Source organism: Herpailurus yagouaroundi, unplaced genomic scaffold, assembly GCF_014898765.1.
Source record: "Herpailurus yagouaroundi ecotype Mexico unplaced genomic scaffold, PumYag 216, whole genome shotgun sequence".
Taxonomy (NCBI): Eukaryota; Metazoa; Chordata; class Mammalia; order Carnivora; family Felidae; genus Herpailurus; species Herpailurus yagouaroundi.
Window position 1 is genome coordinate 10,829,996 of NW_024412447.1, and position 22,004 is coordinate 10,851,999.

The 22,004-nt window shown below is 45.5% G+C and overlaps 1 protein-coding gene across 7 annotated transcripts in view; it reads left to right on the plus strand.

Annotated features, from left to right (window-relative positions):
- Positions 1–22,004, plus strand: part of GTF2I (general transcription factor IIi) — a 109,624-nt gene that overhangs the window by 76,590 nt on the left and 11,030 nt on the right. For all 7 annotated transcript variants that reach the window (XM_040456183.1, XM_040456184.1, XM_040456185.1 and 4 more), the window contains 10 exons: positions 2,498–2,556; positions 3,572–3,643; positions 8,419–8,602; positions 10,011–10,069; positions 13,937–14,008; positions 15,028–15,211; positions 15,859–15,917; positions 16,592–16,666; positions 20,855–20,956; positions 21,705–21,770. In XM_040456183.1, the coding sequence (XP_040312117.1) occupies positions 2,498–2,556; positions 3,572–3,643; positions 8,419–8,602; positions 10,011–10,069; positions 13,937–14,008; positions 15,028–15,211; positions 15,859–15,917; positions 16,592–16,666; positions 20,855–20,956; positions 21,705–21,770 (932 nt within the window). The remainder of the gene's footprint in view (positions 1–2,497; positions 2,557–3,571; positions 3,644–8,418; positions 8,603–10,010; positions 10,070–13,936; positions 14,009–15,027; positions 15,212–15,858; positions 15,918–16,591; positions 16,667–20,854; positions 20,957–21,704; positions 21,771–22,004) is intronic.

Consider the following 22,004-nt stretch of genomic DNA (forward strand, 5'->3'; position numbering starts at 1 on the left):
GCCACACCTCATGATGTCCTAGTGCCCTAAGGATAAGGGAAAAAAATCACTAGGTTTTAGAGAATAAGACCAGGTTATTCATAAAGAATGAACCGTCACAGTGATGGGAAGCTTGCTTTACGCAGTAATGGATATTAACGCTGTCAAGCCATTCTCCCTGTTTTCTAAGTGCACATGATGGGAGCCAGCCAAACTTGCCAAGCATTTGTGAAAGGAAAGAGAGACTTTTTGACATGGGAGAGGTGGGGTAGCAGTTAGGATCTGCGGCAGTAAGGGACAGAAATCCCTAAGTCAGTCAACCTGATACAGTTAACGATGCTTCTCTCGCCTCATGAGGAGGTCAGAGGTAGGATGGTTAAAAGTGGTACTTGGAGCTCTCACCAGATTCTTCCTTCCTTGGGCTGATCGGTTCCTTAGAGCAGCCGTGAACGGGATGCAGTAATCTAGGCCTCACAGCCAGGCAGTGTATGGGGAAGAGACAGTAACTACCTGTGTTTCTCTTGGAAGGTGGCCTTATTTTCTCTGGTTGGAGTTCTGTCAAGTACTTATTCTTCAACCAGGTACAGGCATGAGAAAGCAGCTCTTAGGGGTTTAGACCAAGAGGTACTCCTGCCCCAGGGAGGGCCGCTGGGTTTGCTTCTTTTGGAAGACTTGGCTTTCATTTTAAGTCCTTCTATTGGAAGTGAGTCTTTTCGAATTTGTGTGCATATTATAACTGATTTTGAAACTTTTTCCTGACGTAGCTTGAACTATAAACGGTAAAGTGAATAAAAGGAGTGGGATAATAGTATTGTTGGTAGACGTGTGCAGCTTCATTACATTGGGAACACTGGTACTGTTGAAAAAGTGAGGAATTTAACGACCACTCTGATCAGAGATGACAACCAAGCATGCTGGCCTCTCGGTGTTCAGTGAGGGGATGACCGCTTTTGAGATTTAACGAAGGGTGGAAAAGACCCAAGAGGCACCGCAAGATAATAAGTGAGCTGTCCTCCTCAGAGAGGAACTTGTTGCTAACCGTTAGTTTTCCTTCAAGTACATTGTAGTTTCAAGATGCAGTAGACTCCAGAAATTGAATTATAAACCAGATGGCGGCCCTGTAAACGCTACAGCCCTGACCCTGGCCAAGAACCATAAACAGGTGTCCCCTTCCCCCTGGATGTTGATACATAAAGAAGTTTGAAGTTTTAAGAACTCTCTTGTACTGTCATTTTATTGGGTTGTTCCTAACGTTAGAGGTTTTGAATCTGTGTTTAAGTAACACTATTTAAAGAACACAGGCAAATTATTTTATTAGGTATTGCTCTCATTTGCTAACCTTAAAGTGTACAGAACTATGTTTGGATGTTTAAATGTTAATGCAGGCTTATCACGGGATGCTCTATGCTGCCCGCATCCTGTTTCGAGTCCATTCAGTATATTCCTTCATGGCAGGCCATCCTCCACATTTGGAAGGGACTTCTTAAATAAGCCTTTCCCTAACGGTTACTGTGGTTAGTCTTGATATATGTAAAGTCTTTTGTTTATTTAGAAGGATATTTCTATAGAGTTTAGCAGATGTTTTGTTTATAGGTCACTAGTGTTATTTAAATATTATATATGCACTATTGACTCTGTCCTATGCTACTTTGCAGCATTTCTGAGATGGTTGTTAAAATAGGCGTGGTCCTGCTGATATCTGAGCCAGTTCCCAATCCCCCCACTAGCAACACTAGACTTTCGACCATTACATCAAAATGGAATGATTGCATATATAAGTTGGATTATGGGAATTCTGTGATCTAGAAATTATTTCCTGGAAGGTTTTTGTAATTACCAAAAAGAAAACCAAACCCCAAAAAACTTATAATCTGTCTCACAAATGTGTTAGTATTAAAATATATTTAGGGGGCGCCTGGGTGGCGCAGTCAGTTAAGCGTCCGACTTCAGCCAGGTCACAATCTCGCGGTCCGTGAGTTCGAGCCCCGCGTCAGGCTCTGGGCTGATGGCTCAGAGCCTGGAGCCTGTTTCCCATTCTGTGTCTCCCTCTCTCTCTGCCCCTCCCCCGCTCATGCTCTGTCTCTCTCTGTCCCAAAAATAAATAAACGTTGAAAAAAAAAAATTTAAAAAAAATATATTTAGTATCCCTATAACCAATTTATAGATACGTTGAACTGAGTGAGTCTTGAATATAATGTAAAATTAAAGGCTCTTACTTAAAGTTTTTATGTTCGCTTCTTTTGGTGGTAACGCTTTTTATAAGATCCCTTTGGGTCGTAAAGTGAATGAAGGACACAATGGTCCAAGAAGCACCTTATTGAACAAGTTGCAATTTCCATTTTGTTTTGTTACTCTCTGGAAATCTCCGGAAATTAAGGTTTAATTGTGCTCAAGAGCCCAGATTGTCTCTTCTTTTTAAAACTGGCCTTCACGACTGAATATCAAATAAGTGCTAGTAGTTACTGTTTTTGCCAAATATTGCCTGGTAAATACTTAGTATTTTTTCCTCACCTTTCAGACATGAACTTCTGAATTCAACACGTGAAGACTTACAGCTTGATAAACCCGCTTCAGGAGGTAGGTCTCCAGTCTTGTTTCAACCCGTGTGTCAGATCAGGGCGCCTGGCTGGCTTGGTCAGTGGAGCCTGACACTCTTGATCTCCGGGTCTTGAGTTCAAGCCCCACGTTGGGTGTGGAGATTACTTTTTTTAAAAAACCGTGTCAACTCAGAATATTATATACAAGAAATACACGGTATCAAAATACTGCTCTCTGCTCCCTAGAAGAATCCCCTCATTTTGTTCCTAACGATCTGTTATAAATAAGGGCAGACACCCCACACCAGGTAGACCAAAGGAGCAGTGCCTGGTCTACTTGCGAGATGTGAACATATTACCTGGCACAGTGTTCCGGACGGTGTGTCGTTGCCCAGGTCTGTGTTGGTCGGCTGAATCCTCACTCGTCACCATACACGTCTCATGAAAGGGTTTACTTCTTAGAGCGCAGGGCCACGGGTATCGTCACTGAAGTTGGTGAGCTGTGTTTCGGGGACAATACAAGCGTAGTCGGTCCGCAAGTCCCGTCACTCCCAGCTGATGTAATGGAAAGATTGCATCCTGTGTTTAGTCTTATCCTATCCCTACACGTATCGTCGTACAGCTCACCTGTAGGCTGTTCTGGAGTGAGCTGAACTCGGATGTTTCCTAGTTGTGTTCATGACCCTCGAGAGTAGCCGTGTAAAATTACTCTTCAGTGATTCATTTCCATTTTTTCATTGTTTGAGTTGTTCTTACTCTTTTTATTCAGTGTCAGGACTGTTTTTAAGAAACACTTTCTGAAATCTCAGAAATAATCTTCAAACAGGGAGGCCTGGCTGGCTTAGTCCGTGGGGCAAGCAGCTCTTGAACTCAGGGTTGTGAGTTCCAGCCCCCCATTGGGTACGGAGCCTACTTGAAATAAAATTAACAAGTTAAAAAAAGAAACTCTTCGAACAGAGTAGTAGTACTGCCTAAGTTATAACCATAATACTTAGTTAACCCGGCTTAGTGATTCCATCAGTCTGAGGACACTTGTGTATCTGTTCCTCTTACAGTGAAGGAAGAGTGGTATGCCAGAATCACTAAATTACGAAAGATGGTAGACCAGCTTTTCTGCAAAAAATTTGGTAAGTCTCATTTTCCCCGTGGCTAAACTGTATTACTGAATACGTTTTCCCAGTTTTGCTTTAAGAAAGTAAAACAGTGAATGTGACTCCCCTCTACTTTTTCTTAATTGGTGAATAGCGTACATTAATCGTAAAAAGGTTTCATTCAGCACAGGGGAGAGGACCCTGCGCCACCGAAAGCCCCAGGAGCTCTTTCCCGGGGCGGGGCGGGGCGGGGTGGGGGGGGGGTACTCCTGCACGTGGGGAGCTGATACAGTTCAGGGGATCTTGCAGCCTTGGAGTCCTTTTTCAGCGGATCCTGAGCAGCACTTGCTGTGACTCTTCGTAGGAAAGGAGGCCTTCGGTCACAGTCTGTCACCGAGGGGCTGGGTATCGGAAACCGCGGAGTGACCCACACCATTTTCAGCTTGTTTCCCGGCCTTGCTGGCTTGCATCCCGAAACGCTGGCCCTTGGGTTGATTTGTCACGGGTGGCATCTTTTGTTCCCTAGGATTGCTCTCCCCTGCTCTGTCCCGGCTCTCAGCGGCCTTCAGTGGCTGTGTTTCTTCCTTTTCTTTTGTTAACCGATTTAAACTATTTATATGGATAGTTTCGAACCTTGTTGACTGTTGGTATCTTCCTGTCTCAGTGGCCGCTGTCCTTTTCACTCATGATGATACCTCCCCTTAGTTCAGTGTTCACATCTTGGAGAGCTGCCTGACAGCTGAGTCCTGAGCCCCCCTTCTCTTTTCCTGCTTTGCTTTCTCTACAGGTAATCCCTCTCTATCTCGGGGTCTTACACATTATAGATTGTCTATACCCTGGTGGCTTCCGCATTAAGCTTCTAGCCCTGGAAACTCCATCTAACACCAGACACCTTTATTTTTATCTGCCTGTTTGATATCTCTGCAGACATCACACATCCTAATCGAGGCTTTGATGTGCCCCCCCCCCCCCATAATATGTTCGTTTCCCCCATCCTGTCCCCTCCATTGTCTGGGCCAAACCCCTAGGAGTGACCCTGGATTTCTTGATGGTTACAGGCCTCCTGCTGACTGTACCTTCAGCCCACCCCAGATCCATACCCTCTCTTTCTCGGCTGCTGTCCCTCACTGCTGGGAAAGCCAGGGCTGCCAAGCAGCTAGATTTTAATCTCCTCACAAACAAAAAATGGAGGCCTGTCCCTTCCCTGTTTTCCATTCGGTGGCCTTCCTTTGTTCTTGGAATAAGCTTCTCAGTCCCTGGTCATGGCCACCCCACCCCACCCCCCACCCCCCATCTTCTGATGTCGCCTCATGGTACTGGCCCACTTGTTCACTTCCTACCAGCCGTAATGACCATCTCCCTGTCCTTTATTTTTCCAAGGTCACATCCTCCTGGGGAGGGTTGCACTGCTGCTACCTCAGATCTTTCCGTGCCTCTCCGTTTCAGTGTGGCCGCTCTGGTGGGGTCTTTGCTGGGTCACCTGTCTGCCATACCCCACACCTTGTCGCGTTTTCTCTCCGCACAGTGCCTAGCGGTTGTCTTCTGCCTCCCGCTACCACACGCTAGATAATGACAGCCAGGACCCCGCGTGCCTCATCTGCTGGAACCGTGCATGGTGCTAGAGCACAGATTTCTGGGTGTACGGATCGGTCTCACCAAAGTGTGGCTAGAGCCATGAGAAATCACCAAGCCTCTTGGTCGTGTAGTGCACGTTGGACTCCCTGACAAGATCCGCAGACGTGCGGGAGGACCCGGCTGGCCTGCACTGGGGAGACGGCAGCGGGGGGAGGACGGGGGTGGCTGGCACAGGCCTCAGGATGGCGGCGGTTCTCGCTGTGCTGTGAAAGAATCCATCTGAGTTCTACCCCAAAAAAGCCAAGACTCCTGGGTGAGGATTCTCGTTTGCCCCGTGGGTTCCGAAAGGGGCTCCTGGCACCGGGTCTTAAAGGACCCAATAAACCAGCCTGTAGGTGCAGCTCAGATGGCAGCTACAAACTTGGGTCCCTGAGTAGTGTCATGTGCAGGATCCGTATACTTGCTGTTTGCCTCAGAATTGAAGGCGTTGTGGAAGTCCGGATTTTAAGTTTTTCCTCCTCATCCGTGTTCTGGGCTACGCAGTGTGAATACAGGACCTCAGTGACACGTTCTCTCCTCTTAGAAATCAGCTGGTTGGAAATCAGCTAATGAGCTAGAAACTAAGGAATCTTAACCACTTTAAAAATTGGTATATTTCTGGGGCACCTGGGTGGCTCAGTCACTTAAGCATCTGATTTTGGCTCAGATCATGGTCTCATGGTCTCATGGTCCTTGGGTTCCAACCCTGCATTGGGCCCGCGTCGGGCTCTGTGCTGACAGCTCGGAGCCTGGAGCCTACTTCAGTTTCTGTGTCTCCTTCTCTGTCTCTGCCCCTCCCCTGCTCACACCCTGTCTCTCAAAAATAAATAAAACGTCAAAAAAAATTTTTTTAATAAAAAAAAAAAATCAGTGTATTTCCAAGGCATTTAGTAAAATGAATCAGGTGAAGAACATTGTTCATCATTAGAGAAGCTACCGTAGTGTCAGTATAGTTCACGAGTATCTGCACAGACAGGCTTAAATTTTGCCCTGGTGTGTGCTTCTGGAAGTTGAGCTTGGGAAAGCAGTCGGCCAAACCTCTTAGCACCACTGGTGCTTACCAAGCAAGCCTCGTGGAAGGAGGAGGCTGTTGACGAGCCCATGTACTCCCGTGAACAGTGGCCGGTGGAAAATATTTTGGCATTGTGTCAGACCTAAGAAAATAGGTAAGAGATTATGTGTTGTTGTAGTATAAACAGGAAAAGTCGAGCTGTTTTTGTTTTTGCTCGCGGCCTTGGGTGAGTCTGGGACTGTAGCTACTTTAGAGAGATTTGCTGCTTTCTTTAAGGTTCCTGAAGGGAAAAGAGGAAAGCTTACATTTTCCACAAGTATCAAGCATCCTAAGTCTTGAAAGTTTCCCTGCCCCGGCAGCGTAATCAGTTTTAGGCATTTGGCATCCAGGAACGCCCAGGCTGCAGGTGCCGACAACCCAGCGGGGCAGGAGGCAGTGCCCGTCCCCCGGATGAGGGAAGATGCACCGCAGAGCAACACGTGAACGTTTCGTATGCAAGAAGGTGTTGAGTGGCCTGTGGGAAAGGGGGCAACGGGGAGACAAGCGGATTGTTCTTTTCTGTAGGGGAAGCCTCACTGATGACCAGCCAGTGCAGCTGCCCTTCTTCCCCTTTCCCCAAAACTGCTCTTCCTGGCTCCGCTCCAGCAGTTGGTTCTTTTTTATTTCATAGGAAGTTTGTTAGAATTATGATTATATTTTTTTTTCTTTTTTTGCTAATGTGTTTCACCAAATAATTATTATTGTTTTACACATCACATTATAGATCTCTCCCAGGTGCGGTGTGAAAGACTTTACCATGTTTCTTAAAGGAATGTTTCTTTTAACAGTCATGACTTTTGTTACACTGCATGTGGTTTTTCAAATATACATGCTTTGCTTTTATATCAAAGAGGTCTAAGGGCACCTGGGTGGCTCGGTCAGTTAAGTGTCCGACTTTGGATCAGGTTATGATCTCACAGTTTGTGAGTTCAAGCCCCACATCAGGCTCTGTGCTGACAGCATGGAGCCTGCTTCACACCCTTCTACCTCCCTCTCTCTGCCCCTCCCCAGCTTGCGTGCACGTGCTCTCTCTCTCGCTCTCTCTCTCTCAAAAATAAATATTTAAAAAAAGAGAGAGAGAGAGAGAGAGAGCCTATACTTGAGCCCTTCTGATTTGGTGCTAATGAAACAAGGAAGGAGAAGACCTTTTTTTAGAGCTCTGTTCAGATGTGTTTTCAGAGCAGAGCTTAGAAATTTCATTTTATATTTTAAAATTACAATTCTATACCTATTCAAAAGTAGAAAAACTGCGTTGCGTTCCTATATACCTATTTTTCAAATTCATTGATCGTTGAGATTTTTCCACACTGCTCATCTTTTCCTGTCTTTCCTTTGTAAGAATATTATAAAGCAAGTCCCAGGCCCTGGGCCATTCATGTTGTGTTCAGTGTGCCTCCATGAGTAGTGCTTTCATTTTCTTAACACAGCCACGGTGTCACTGTCACACCTGACACAACTAGCCGTTCTTTGTACCCACTCCTGTCCAGTCCTTTTTCGAATTCCCTCATTCATCCGGAAAGTACCTTTAAAAGTTTTTGTTGAATCTGGATCTAAGCAAGATTCGTGCATTAGCTTTGGTTGATAACGCTTCTTTTAATGTAAACCAATCTCTGCTTACTATTTTTATTTCCCATTCCATGAATTCTTTGTGGAAGTTATTTCCTTTTAAAATGCCACACTCGTGTGGTTTAAGGGGTAAAGAACATCGGTCTCATGGCTGCAGTACAAGTAAAAGTATAGCCTGAAATCACTTTGTGTGAGGGAGCCAGTGAACGGATTATCACCTGCACAGAGCATGAAGTAGCAAAAGCCTCCCTCTAAATACTGGGAAAAGTAGTATTTGAGTTACATTCTTTGTCCTCTGTGGTAGTATTCTTATCCTTTTATTTCTCAATATTGACAGCTGGTTTATGAGACCGTGGCACTATAAAAGTTGTCTTAGATTCAGGAGACTCAACTCCACCAAAAGTGACCTCGTGATCACGGGCCACTTACAGCTTGCATGTGCTGACTTGGGTCTGTTTCAGCATTTCTTGGGTGTGTTTCCAGACCTTTCAAAAAGTTGACCCGTACCTTTCTTAGGATTGTACTCCAGTGTGATTTCAACAGAAACTTAGTCTCCCGCGTTGTGTTTTCCTGTGTAAAGCGGAAGCGCTGGGGAGCACGGAGGCCAAGGCCGTACCTTACCAGAAGTTCGAAGCACATCCTAATGACCTCTACGTGGAAGGACTGCCCGAAAACATTCCTTTCAGAAGTCCCTCGTGGTACGGAATCCCAAGGCTGGAGAAAATCATTCAAGTGGGCAATCGAATTAAGTTTGTTATCAAAAGGTAAGATGATGATCTCCAGAAACAAATGTAGTGCTGTCCTTAAGAAAAGATGTATAAATTTGATGAAAGCGGGTCTTTTGTTCCTCTCGGTTGGACTTACTCTCCGTATTAAAACTTCAGGTGTGTTCGTGTAGATTCATTCCTTGTGCAGGTGTTTATTTAGTACCAGGCACCAGAGAGACAAAACCGGGCCCAGCAGGAAACCTGTCCTCGGGAGGCTTATTTTAGAGATACATGCAATAAGGTGTTACTAGGTGCTTTGGGGGAGGAGGTAAGGGTGGCGGGGAGGTCGGACAGTTGTGCACGAACAGCAGTGGAAAGGGGGCTTCAAATGAAGGAAACAATAAAAGTAGAGAAGGGAAGTGTCACGTAAGCGCACCATTCTGGGTGGACGTGGTGGTGCCTTGTAGGTGTGGCATGGTAAGCCAGGCCGACGTGGGCGCGCGGATGAAGGCCTTCTGTCCTACACTGTCAGCGGAGTAATTGAAAGGTTTTAAAGCCAGTTCCACTTAAAATAATTTGGAGGGGTTCCTGCAGGAGGCTCAGGCAATATAGCGTGCAGCTCTTGATCTTAGAGTTGCGAGTTCAAGCCTAGCGTTGGGTGTAGAGCTTCCTGTAAAAATAAAAATGGTGAGGGCACATGAGTGGCTCAGTTGGTTAAGCATCTGACTTCAACTCAGGTCATGATCTCTCGGCTTGTGGATTTGAGCCACGCATCCGGCTCTGACCTGTCAGCACAGAGCCTGCTTTGGATCCTCTGTCTCTCTCTGCCCTTCCCCCAGTCATGTTTGCTCCAACACACACACTCTTGTGTTTCCCTCTCTCTCAAAAATAAATACATTTTTAAAAAATTACTGTAAATAAAAATAATAATTTGGATTTGCATTTTAAAAGGATTCTTCTGGCTTGATTTTGAAGGTAGCAGAATGGATGATTGGGGGGCAGGGAGAGGATACAGAAGGGCTGTCTTTACTACAGGAAGGTGCGGTGGGGTAGAATCCATAGGTCTGGCTTACTCTCTGGGGCCCGTGCATTTGTCTACGTGATCACTGGGTCACACCGTGTCGGGGAGAGGGATCTTTAGGACAACACACATAGGTATTTCGAGCTTTATTAGGAGGGCGTTCCTCTGAGGTTTTAGAAACGGCAGGTTGAACTGTTTGGGGCCAAAAGCCAACTGTTTTGCAAGGTTGAGTACCTAATGCCTTTGAAGACACACAGGTTGTAAACCTGAAGCTGTGCAAATTGCTGTTTTCAAAATGATCGCGTCCTCAGAACGATTTTTCCCCCACTGGAAATGAAGGCGGGATGATCCATGTTGGAAATCGTTGGCAGTGCACAGCCTCGTGGGGAGGGCCTTCAGGGTGTTCCCGCGCTCCCGTTACTAACTTCCGCCGCGTTCTTACAGACCGGAGCTTCTGACTCACAGTACTACTGAAGTCACTCAGCCGAGAACGAATACTCCAGGTAAGATGGTTGCGAATCCCTTGGAAAAACTGGATCAGTGTTTTTTAAGCTTTTTGACGATCTTTTAAAGTGATGTACTTGTCTTTCCTCCCCTCCCCACCCCCCCAAATCATATGTGGACACTTGACACTCACCGTCCTCTGGATTTATCAGCACAAACTCAGGGAGTTCGGCGGTGTGTTTATTAGATCGGTGGGGTTCAGTAGACGTATAACGTGCCTCACAGATGAAGCCACGTGTGTCATTTTGAATTTTCTGGTGGCCCGACCCGTGTGGGTAAACACACGACCGGGCGAATCTCTGGCGCATACGTTGCACTGGGAGCGCATCTCACCGCGGCGGCCACATTTCAAGTGCTTGGCTGCCACGTGTGGCCGGTGCGGCCGACCGTGCAGATCCCAGCCGTCCTCTTTATTCGCGCAGCCTGTTGTCCTAACGGCACGGCTGTGATCGCAGCAGCTGCACTGACCCCGTAGCCCAGCAGAACTGTGGGCTCTCCGGCTCAGCTGTGTGAATGGTTTTCTTTTCTCCATTGGAGCTATAAGGCAGCCTTTATTTCTTTGCCATCTTTTTGTTGGCCGCTGCATAAGGCCAGGAAAAGTGACCCCAGCTCGCACGTCTTCTACAGTGTTACAAACTTCTGTTGCCAAGAACTAGTGGCCGTTTCTGAACTTGGCCAGCTAATTGTTCTGGTAAATATTGCGGTATTTACCATACATGCTATGGTATACAAGATACCTGTACTAAACTACAGATCCTTCAGGGGCGCCTGGCTGGCTCAGTCGGTGGAGCCTGTGACTCTTGATCTTGGGGTTGTGAGTTCAAGTCCCACTTTGGGTGTGGAGTTTAGTTAAAAAAATATTTTAAAACAATTAATTAAAAAATAAAGGTCAACATACTGATCCCTCAGCTCTGAGAGTACCTGGGGGCAACTGGTGAAGGTCAGCCAGTAAGCCGGCTATGTTGTAAAGTCATTTGTGTTTATAACCACGTGCAAAGGGATTGAGAAATACTGTACAAGGGAAACAGAATTCTCCTGTGCCCCAAATCCTGCGGGGGAAACAGTGTGATCAGTTGAGCATCAAGAATCCACATGACGACCTCCTCAGCATGCTGTTGATTTAGGCAAAGAGACAGTATTGGTAATGACCTGAAGATTGGAGATGACTTAGACTTTTGCTGAGGGAAGTAATGGAAAGAAAGTATTCCCCAGGGTCGAACCGGATTAACGTGGATTAGCATGAATGTGATGGAAGTCTCTGTATGAGTCTTCGTTTCTCCGGGCAGATGTCAATTCAAGGTTGTGATTAATGTGATCACTTTTTTTTTTTTTTTTTTTTTTTTTGTAACGTTTATTTCTTTTTGAGAGACAGAGATAGAGTGCGAGCGGGGGAGGGGCAGAGAGAGAGGGAGACACAGAATCAGAAGCAGGCTCCAGGCTCTGAGCCGTCAGCACAGAGCTCGATGTGGGGCTCGAACTCACGGCCTGCGAGATCATGACCTGAGCTGAAGTCGGACGCTTAACCGACTGAGCCACCCAGGCGCCCCAATGTGATCACTTCTTAATAATTCTGATCGTGGGGTGCCTGGGTGGCGCAGTCGTTAAGCGTCCGACTTCAGCCAGGTCACAATCTCGCGGTCCGTGAGTTCGAGCCCCGCGTCGGGCTCTGGGCTGACGGCTCAGAGCCTGGAGCCTGTTTCCGATTCTGTGTCTCCCTCTCTCTCTGCTCCTCCCCCGTTCATGCTCTGTCTCTCTCTGTCCCAAAAATAAATAAACGTTGAAAAAAAAAATTTTTTTTTTTTTAAATAATTCTGATCGTGACTGCAAACCTGAGGATGTTCGATACGTGCCCGGCGCCACAGATTGAGAGGTCCCGTTTTTAGCAGTACTTGATCTGTTGTCTTTTGACATAGATAGCCGAAAAGCCCGTCATCGAAAGAAAAATCTCGGTAATCTGAATCATTAATAATACTTGGCCTTCCACCATTCATAGGTGATCTTGGCAAGAGTTAAAGTTGGCAAATGTCTGCCAGTGAACCAGGCACTAGTCTCTTGCTGGCCCAGCTCAAGTCTCACTGCACGACAGAATTTAGTTCTGCCATTCAAGAGGTCGACTTAATTCTTGGAATGACACACAGTTTGGTAAAAGCTGTAGGCTTAAATACGCTGTGGGGACACTCTGCCCTCCGTTTGGTAAAAGATTTGCATAGTGGCACACGTGAGAAAGTCTTGGAGTTAGCCAGGTAACTGAGCTTTGAAGGGGCAGTCACTTGATTCCCGAAGTAGCTCAGACATCTTCTTGCATTAGAATGGCAGGTACCAGCTGTTCTAAGGAGGCGTTGGGTGAGGCAGGAACTGGGTAGGTGAGCAGAAGCCCTTGACCTTGGAGAAGGGGAGTCTGGATGTCTTTGTAGTAATATTTCAAATTTGGTTTGTACCAAACTTACGTCCTCCGGCTGAACGGTTGAGGCACACCATAGTAAACCCTTGAGATGCTAGGATTTCGTTTAAAGGAACAGTTTTAAAGTACTTCTACAGTAAGAGTGAACAGTGTGTTGCAAGGTTTTCCGAAACCACCGACCTTTACTAGCATTTCCAGAACTTGCCCAGCATCTCCCACTGCCTTTGTCCGAAGACACAGACCCCTAGACCCCTTCCACGCCGAATGTGACCCTTGCTCTCTGCCTTCCCACCCTTCTCTCTCTCTCTCTCTCTCTCTCTCCTTCCCTCCTTTATTTGTCCAGCCTCTCCCATTACCCAATAGTGCCTCCAAGACCCTCTCCATCCACAGCCCCAGCAAATAAGCCCTGAGTGTCTGTTCAAGTAAGTGACCTCCTATGTGTCTTCCATAATGGCCCATTTCTCTGTATTTTTATTTATATTTAAAAGGGGATGATTGTCCTGGCACTTGGCTTGCTCAGTCGGTAGAGGGTGTGACTCTTGAGCCCCAGGTTGGGTGTGGAGCCTACTTAAAATAAAAATTAAAAACAAAAAAAAAATTTTTAAGGGGATGGTTGTCTTGTAAACAGGGGTAAAGAAATAAACCAGATTATAGATGTGAGTGTTTAGTGACATCTCCCTAATCCCTTTAACGTGTATTCCTACCATTTATTTCTGTGAATAATGAAGTTTTGCTTTCTACGGATTTCTAGCCACACATCCGTTTGATAAAACAAGGATGTCTGTATAGAAAGCAAATGTAATTGAAGCTGTTGTGGTTGAACCTGGCATGGGAAGCCCGGCTCTGTACCAGCTGGTCCTCCTTGACCTGTCAGGATCCTGTGCTGGGTCTCCACGGAGGAGCCACTTGTAAAGCACTCGCCGAGAGCAATCTTGCCGGCACGTTCTTTGTTGACAGTGTGAACCGATACTTGCATTCCATCTTCCTGAAGTTCTGCTATTTGACAGGTTCAGGGAATCCTTTTTCTCCTTAAGACCCAAAGTTTTTGTTTGTAAACGAAATCGAATGAAGAGCGTCACTGGATTGTGCTCCCTAAACTGCCACTGTGTTGTATATGAGATACATCTCAGTCTTTTAAAAAAGAACATCACTGGGGCGCCTGGGTGGCTCAGTCGCGTAAGCTTCCGACTTCAGCTCAGGTCATGATCTCGCAGTCTGTGAGTTCGAGCCCCGCGTCAGGCTCTGGGCTGACAGCTCGGAGCCTGGAGCCTGTTTCAGATTCTGTGTCTCCCTCTCTCTGACCCTCCCCCGTTCATGCTCTGTCTCTCCCTGTCTCAAAAATAAATAAATGTTAAAAAAAAAAAAATGTAAAAAAGAACATCACTGAGAAGAGTGGCATCCAACCTAGTTGTGTGTCGGCACCAAGAAGGAAACATTGTTAAGTACGTTTATTTTTGCTTTCTAGTCAAAGAAGATTGGAATGTCAGAATTACCAAGCTACGGAAGCAAGTGGAGGAGATTTTTAATTTGAAATTTGGTAAGTAAAACCCAGTGATTATGTCTTAGTTTAGAAACCTAAATGAAAGGCAGGTTCTGAATGAATGATAGCACTACAGAACCTACGGAAGGAAGGTCCCAGAAACTGGGTTTTAGTTGATGTCTGCTCCTTACCCTGAGCACCTTACTTTATTTCTCTTGGATTCAGTTGTGTGGTGTGTGGTGGGGAGAAGCTGGGGTGCGGGGGGGATCTCCGCCCCACCGTCTGCACTTCGAGTCCGGCTACCACACACGGGCAGCAAATAAGTTTCGTTTGTTTCAGCTTAGATTTGGTGACAGCTAGCTGTTGACCGCTGTCTTGAGGATTCTGAGGAGATTCAGCAGGAGTGTTTCAGTTGATTGGGTGTGTGTCTGTCATGGAAAAGGAAGTAAGGAGTGGGAGTGACAGCAGTGTCCCTGGGGCCTTCCCATCCATCATTTTTGTACCTGGTGTGAACGTTCTGTGGCCTGGATCTGGAATCCGCCGCCTCTGCCTCTGATCTAACATGATGAGCTCTGCTTAGGTGCACCACATAACGGCTCTTGTCTTTCTACGGCCACTTGTCTCTTTGGGCATGAGATGGCCCGTAGTTCGTTTCTGCACAGAGCACAGAGATCACTTTGGCTAGAATGTTCTTTTTACAAGTACTTATTTGTTAGGCCCATTCTTCAGTTTTGCACGGTACACTACGCAAAATGCTTCCAATAATTGAGTGGAGGCTCCCCCTTAAAAAAAGATACTGGTGAGCAGAGATTGCTAGGTGGTAGGGAATTTTTGCATAACACATTTGAGAATGCCAGGATGTTAGCTCGACTTCTTGTGATCATTTTGCAGTTTGTACAAATACCAATCATTCTGTTGTACATCTGAAATTAGTATAATGTTATATGTCAAATATATCTTGATAAGATAAAAAGGGTTTTTATTATTTAAAAAGCTTATTATTAAGATTGCAGACAAAAATAAAAGAATGTCTGTAAAATGTTACCTTCCGCACGTTATGTTCTCCTCACCTGCAGCTCAAGCTCTTGGACTCACAGAGGCAGTAAAAGTACCATACCCTGTGTTTGAATCAAACCCCGAGTTCCTTTATGTAGAAGGCTTGCCAGAAGGAATTCCCTTCCGAAGCCCTACCTGGTTTGGAATCCCACGACTTGAAAGGATTGTCCGTGGGAGTAATAAAATCAAGTTTGTTGTTAAAAAGTAAGTTCGATTTGCCACTGTAGTCATTCCTGGAATTAAAACAGTAACGTTCTGTTTCTATTTAAAGTTTTTTTCTGGCTACAGGCGACCCCTAAGGCTTTGTAGTCCGTGATGGGAAGACACAGCTCTGAGCTGCGGTCCTGGCATTGGCCGCTGCCTTTGCACATCCCTTAACCTGTACTTGATCTACGTCAGTACAAGGAGAACGCTAACACCTGCCTCGCAGGGGTGGTGTTCAGCTTGGGCAGAGACGCTGTGCTGACTCTTGAGCGTTCCTAAATGCTGAGTAGAGGGTGAAGAGTCAGATTTTTCTCTGCTCCGTTACTCCTCATTAAGCTTGTGCGCAGCTGAATTCCCACAATTATGTTCCTTACTTACACGTCTGCAGAATTTCCACTGTTGCAGCAACTAAACTGGTGTTAGTGAATTTTCATTTTCAGGAAAGAAGTCATTTACTCTTCATAAAACCAAGTAGCAGATTACCTTGGTGGGGGGGGGGGTAGTTAATTCTGTAATACACAGAATTAATTGTGTATTACATGATGATGGCCTTTAGTAACAGAATCTCTGGTCATGATGATGCTTACGGTCTGTGAAGACCAGTGTAGTGTCCTGGCTCTTGTAATGTTTCTTGGTTTTCTTTCTAGACCTGAACTAGTTATCTCCTATTTGCCTCCGGGAATGGCTAGCAAAATAAACACTAAAGGTAAGACATGATATATACTCTTTATTAACCTCAGTTAATTAAAACATTCTTTATCGACATGACCTAAATCACATGGAATCACTGGCCAGTATCTTTTTGGGGCTTTCGGTTTGTTTGCTTGCTTTCCACACCCCCGCCCAGGTGTTTTATGTAATGGACCCCTCATAACTACCACCACCCCTTTTTCTTTTTTTAACATTTTGTTGAAAATTTCATGTTTGCAGTCCTCCTTAATTCACGTGTCCACAGCTTTGTTGAGACTCATGTGGAGGATTAAACTTCCAATTGAATCCTTTCGGTTTCCTCCAAAAAATCCAGACTGTATAAATTTTAATACTCTGCTTTCTTTCTTTTTTTTTCTTTTAATTTTCTTTTTTTATGTTTATTTTTGAGAGAGAGAGAGTGTGAGCAGGGGAGGAGCAGAGAGAGAGAGGGACACACAGAATCCAACGCAGGCTTCAGGTTCCGAGCTGTAAGCACACAGCCCGACACGGGGCTCGAACTCACGAATGGTGAGATCGTGACCTGAGCCGAAGTCGGACGCTTAACTGACTGAGCCACCCAGGCGCCTGGGTGTTTGGCGCACTCTGCTTCTGGGTTGTTTTTTGTTTGTTTGTTTGTTTTGTTTTGTTTTGTTTACAGTACACAGAAGTAATCGTGTGCTTATTTTACAGCCTTGCAGTCCCCAAAAAGACCACGAAGCCCTGGGAGTAATTCAAAAGTTCCTGAAATTGAGGTCACTGTGGAAGGTAAGGCCACCCTGCGGTAGGTTTCTGATGATTCTTCAGTTTACAGTTCGTTTTTATGCAATTGAATTTTTACAAAACTGGGCTTAGGTGTGAAGAGCTGCCTCTTGTAAATTTCAGAACTGTTCCTGTTCAGCATTTCCCAACGGTCCACGTGGTGTTCTTGGAGCACTTTGTAATCTGCTTGCAGGATGATCCCTAAGAGGCTTTTCTTTCCTCCTAATAAAGTAAAGGGTGCAGAGAGCAATATGTAGGGTTCTTTTCTCCTCTCTTTTTTTTTCCTATTCTTTGCAGTAAAGAGTTGACGTATGGTTGAAACAGCAGTGCCTTGGACTAAACTCGTTCCTACATCTTCAAAGTAACTCCTTCTCCACTCCCAGGGGGTCTGTGGAGGGACTCATCTTTGCAGGTTCACGGAGTTAGAATACTTCACCCCGTAGAGGTGGCTCTCCGCCTGCTGTCCAGGATGGTTACTACCCTCTGTCTCTGCAATTAACACAGAAAGAAAGGCCCGCTTCAGTAGGATGATTCTTTGTTGTCACATAACCTCAAGTTTCGTGTTAATGGTTTACAGTACTAGGTGGCGCCTCAGCCCCCATTTTGTTATCTCGGGGGCACCTGGTAGAGTATGCAGCTGTTGATCCCAGGGCCGTGAGTTCAAGCCGCTCGTTGGGCAGGGAGCCTACTTAAAATGCGAGTATAAGTAAGCTCTTGGTTAGGAGTTACAGGTTAGAGAAACAGAAAAATAAAGAGTTAATATGATTGGGTCTATAGAAGTAAGTTTACCAGGTACAGTTTTAAGATTGTATTCTGGGGCGCCTGGGTGGCTCAGTCGGTTGAGCGTCCGACTTCGGCTCAGGTCACGATCTTGCGGTCCGTGAGTTCGAGCCCCGCGTCGGGCTCTGGGCTGATGGCTCAGAGCCTGGAGCCTGTTTCCGATTCTGTGTCTCCCTCTCTCTCTGCCCCTCCCCCGTTCATGCTCTGTCTCTCTCTGTCTCAAAAGTAAATAAACGTTCAAAAAAAAAAAAAGATTCTATTGTAACCAACTGTGACTTTACAAAGAGGGAGATTCATGTTTTTCTTACATAAAAGAAATTTTGAAAGTAGATTACCCTTTAGTAGCTCAGAAATTAGGAGGCTGGCTTCCCGGTTTCCTCTTGTCCCTTCTTTCACGGATACGAGATGACCAGTGGAGCTTCTGGGATTAGGTGTACGTGCAAAGCAAGACACAGAGGAGATACAGTATCAGCCCTGCCTGAACCTATTGTCTGCAAAGGCCGATGTAGTATTTAAAGGGATTTATTTGGTGAAGAGCTGTGTCCGTGTCCAGGAACATTCTGCCAATTTATGGCCGGGGGTGGGTGGGTGGTATTTTGTTTGCACTGTACTAATATTCTGTTTTAAATAATAAATTGTGCTGGTTTGGGAGTTTTTAACTTTAAGAAATAAATGTATTAGGTATAATTTCGACCTAGTAAAATGCACCCATTGTGATTGTACAGTTTGAGTTTTGAGACATGTTTGTCCCACTACTTCAGTCAGCTTCTGGAACACATCCACCACCCTGGGATGCCCCCGTGCTCCTCAGCAGCCAGTCCCCCCCACCCCACCCCCCAGCCCGGCCCCCTGGCCACCACTGCTCTGCTTTTTTGTCACCGTGGAATACTTTTGCCTGTTCTGGAATCTTCTATAAGTGGAGTCCTACTGTATCTATTCTTTTTATGGTCAGATGCTTGTTCTCCATCTAACACTCTCAGATTTACGTTTTATGCGGCATTTTAGCACTCCATTTTTAGTGCTCAGTGTTCCTCCGTGGCGTGGATTCACCATGTTTTGTTGATACATTTGTCAGTGGACATTCGGGTTTGTTTCCAGCCTTGTCTAAAAACGATGCTGCAAACGTTTGTGTACAAAGTGCGGCATACGCCCTCCTCCCCTTGAGGGGTATTTAGTCGAGAATCGGGGAGTTGTTAGCATTCTGTGAAACTGCCAAACAATCTTCCAAAGTGGTTTTCTCGTTGCATACTCCTGCCAGGGATACGTGCATTTCCAGTTGCCTCACATCCTCGCCGTACTTGACGTTGTCGTTATTTTAAATGTAGCTGGGCGGTGGGTGTGTGGTGTTATTTCACGTAACCATAAGCGTGAATGCTGCTTTATTCATGTAGGGTAAGAGCTAGATACTTTCATCCACTCCGTTCTCTCTGCCGACCACAAGTGTCTCCCTGTCTCACCCTGTTAGAATCGCCAGCATCAAGTTAGAAGCAGAGGTGTGGGCTGGGTGCCTCTAGTAGCCTGTTGGAGGGCCGTGGTGATAGGGTGGCCTGATGGCCCCTGTGTGGGTTATACCTGCCGGCTAAACCAGGCTGCTGGAGCCAGCTAGCCCAGAGTCCCTGGGCTCTCATTACCTTGCCGTCTTGAAGAAGCTGTCGTTTTGACTCACGAGTTCTGAAATAACTAGAGTAGAATGTTGCATCTTGACGTTTTATAGAGAATCACAGCTACATTTCATCTTGAGTCTCCCATTCACGTCATCACCTCTGACACTCGTGAGGGTTTTCTGAGGCCGTGTACATCCAGGCTAAGTACAGCAGGTGGAAGTGGCCGCACCCATGCTGAGGCCACCCGTTGCCCAGATGTAGGAAAGACTCAAGTTCGGGTCTGCGAGCACATCAGAGAGACTGCGTGGTGGTGGAGACCCAAGGAGCCAGACTCCGACGGTTATCCCGCCTCCGTACCTTGGCCGCTGTGCAGTCGACTGCAAATTACATAGCCCCTGGGACTCAGTTTCTCTATGGTTGAAATGGACATGGTAATGATCCCTGTGAAAAGTAAGTTAGTTAAAACACATAATGTGCTTGGGACAGTGACCATGTGCACCTTTAGCTGTGGTAATGTCACTGCAGACCGTTCCCCAAGCAGAAGTCTTTTATGTGAAGATAAGCATAGGAAGTAGGTAACTCCATAGAAGGGTAATTTAGGTCAAAGTCCAGAGCTATACAGATATTTCTGCAAGTCGGGAAATTCAGAGTTTGAAGCTGAATCTTTAGAATATTGGTTGTTTTCTAAAGAAATCTGAATAAACTTAGTTTCTTTTTATTTTCCCATTATTTTGTCTATTTTCCTTACTGTTTAAAAATTGCTGGCTGGCCTCAGATTAAAATCAGCTTATTAATGGGGCGCCTGGGTGGCTCAGTCGGTTGCGTCCGACTTCGGCTCAGGTCATGATCTCATAGTCCGTGAGTTCCAGCCCCGCGTCGGGCTCTGTGCTGATATCTCGGAGCCCGGAGCCTGCTTCGGATTCTGTGTCTCCCTGTCTCTCTGCGCCTCCCCTGCTCATGCTCTGTCTCTCTCTGTCTCAAAAATAAATAAAACATTAAAAAAAAAAATCAGCTTATTATTTAAGCATTAGGTGACCCTACATAAAGAAGACTCAGGGCTTGGTGTTTATTAAGAATAACCTAAGCTGGGGCGCCTGGGTGGCGCAGTCGGTTAAGCGTCCGACTTCAGCCAGGTCACGATCTCGCGGTCTGTGAGTTCGAGCCCCGCGTCGGGCTCTGGGCTGATGGCTCGGAGCCTGGAGCCTGTTTCCGATTCTGTGTCTCCCTCTCTCTCTGCCCCTCCCCCGTTCATGCTCTGTCTCTCTCTGTCGCAAAAATAAATAAATGTTGAAAAAAAAATTTTTTTTTTAAAAAAAGAATAACCTAAGCTAACCCTCCTTACATTCAGTGGAAGAAAGCAGTTTCCTATATAACATTGTTTCTAAATTGTACCCAGAATTCAAAGGAAGGGTGTTTCCAGAGTCAGCTAGAGTGTCCAAAGGAAAGACCTTGCCACCTGCAGCTGTGGTTAAGTAAGGGTTGAAAGGAACGTGAGCAAACATAGCTGACCAAAAACTCAATGGCTCCGGAGGGCACGGGGACGCACAAAGTGAAGTGAGGGCACCTCCGATGTTCCAGAAAATTGATTATGTTTGGGGCAAAAGTGACTGACTGTAGGGACGGCAGTAGATAAATGGGTGGAGGGAGGGCTGTGACACCGTGCGTCCTGCCCGTTTTCACTGCGCCATGCTTGTGTGCTGTTTGAATGTCACTTTGTTTTTTGGGCACGTGTCCCAGAGAAAGCGTAAGCAGTACTTAAACGTGATTGAATGCATGCATTGATCAGGATTCTCTTTTAATTCTTCTTTAGGCCCTAATAACAACAACCCTCAAACCTCAGCAGTTCGAACCCCTACTCAGACTAATGGTTCTAATGTTCCCTTCAAGCCTCGAGGGAGAGAGTTTTCCTTTGGTAAATATGGATTTTCTTTTTCTTACTTTCATCATTTTAAATAAAAGGAACCAATCCGGGTGCCTGGGTGGCTGACGGTTAAGCGTTCGACTTGGGCTCAGGTCACGATCTCACGGTTTGTGGGTTCGAGCCCCGTATCAGGCGCTGTGCTGACAGCTCGGAGCCTGGAACCTGCTTCAGATTCTGGGTCTCCCACTCTTCTGCCTTTTCCCGCTTGTGCACCCTCTCTCTTTTTTCTCAAAAATAAATATATAAATATTAAAAAAAATTTTAAATAAAAGGAAACAATACAAATACTTTAATTTTTTAGGTGAGTTGTTTTCTATCTGGTAAGTCCGTGTATATTAGCTATTAAAGGCATTGTAATAGTTACTTAACCCCTGTGCCTCAGTTTCTAGATCTGTAAAATGGGGATAATGTTCCTGCTTCATGGGATTATTATGAGGATTATAAATACTAAATTATTTACAGGGTAGATAGTAGATGCTGTAATTGTTTTTTTGGAAGGTTTCTTGGTATTCATTTGTTTTTTATTTTAGCCTATGTCATTTATTTGTGGCCAGTATATTAGTAATAATAAAACAGTTGAATGATGTAGGATTAGAGTAGTTGTCAGACCTGACTGTGCTAAAAACCTGTGTTTTTTTTATTTTGTACTTCTTAAAGACACACAATAAAATGAGAAATGCCTGAGCGTGGACGTATCTTGGTAAGTATTACTAATAACTGTCTTGGTTTTTACTTGCAGAGGCCTGGAATGCCAAGATCACAGACCTAAAACAGAAAGTTGAAAATCTTTTCAATGAAAAATGCGGTAAGGTCATTTTGAAAGATGAGTATTAAAATATATATGGTAGCTTGTTCAAATAGAAGAATGTGCACAAAATAAAATGTTCAGTATTTGAATATTACTATCATTGGGGTGCCTGTGGCTCAGTTGGTTAAGCGTCCGACTCTTGATTTTGACTCAGGTCATGATCTCACAGTTCGTGAGTTCGAGCCCCACATCAGGCTCTGTGCTGACAGTGGGATGCCCTCTTTCCCTCTC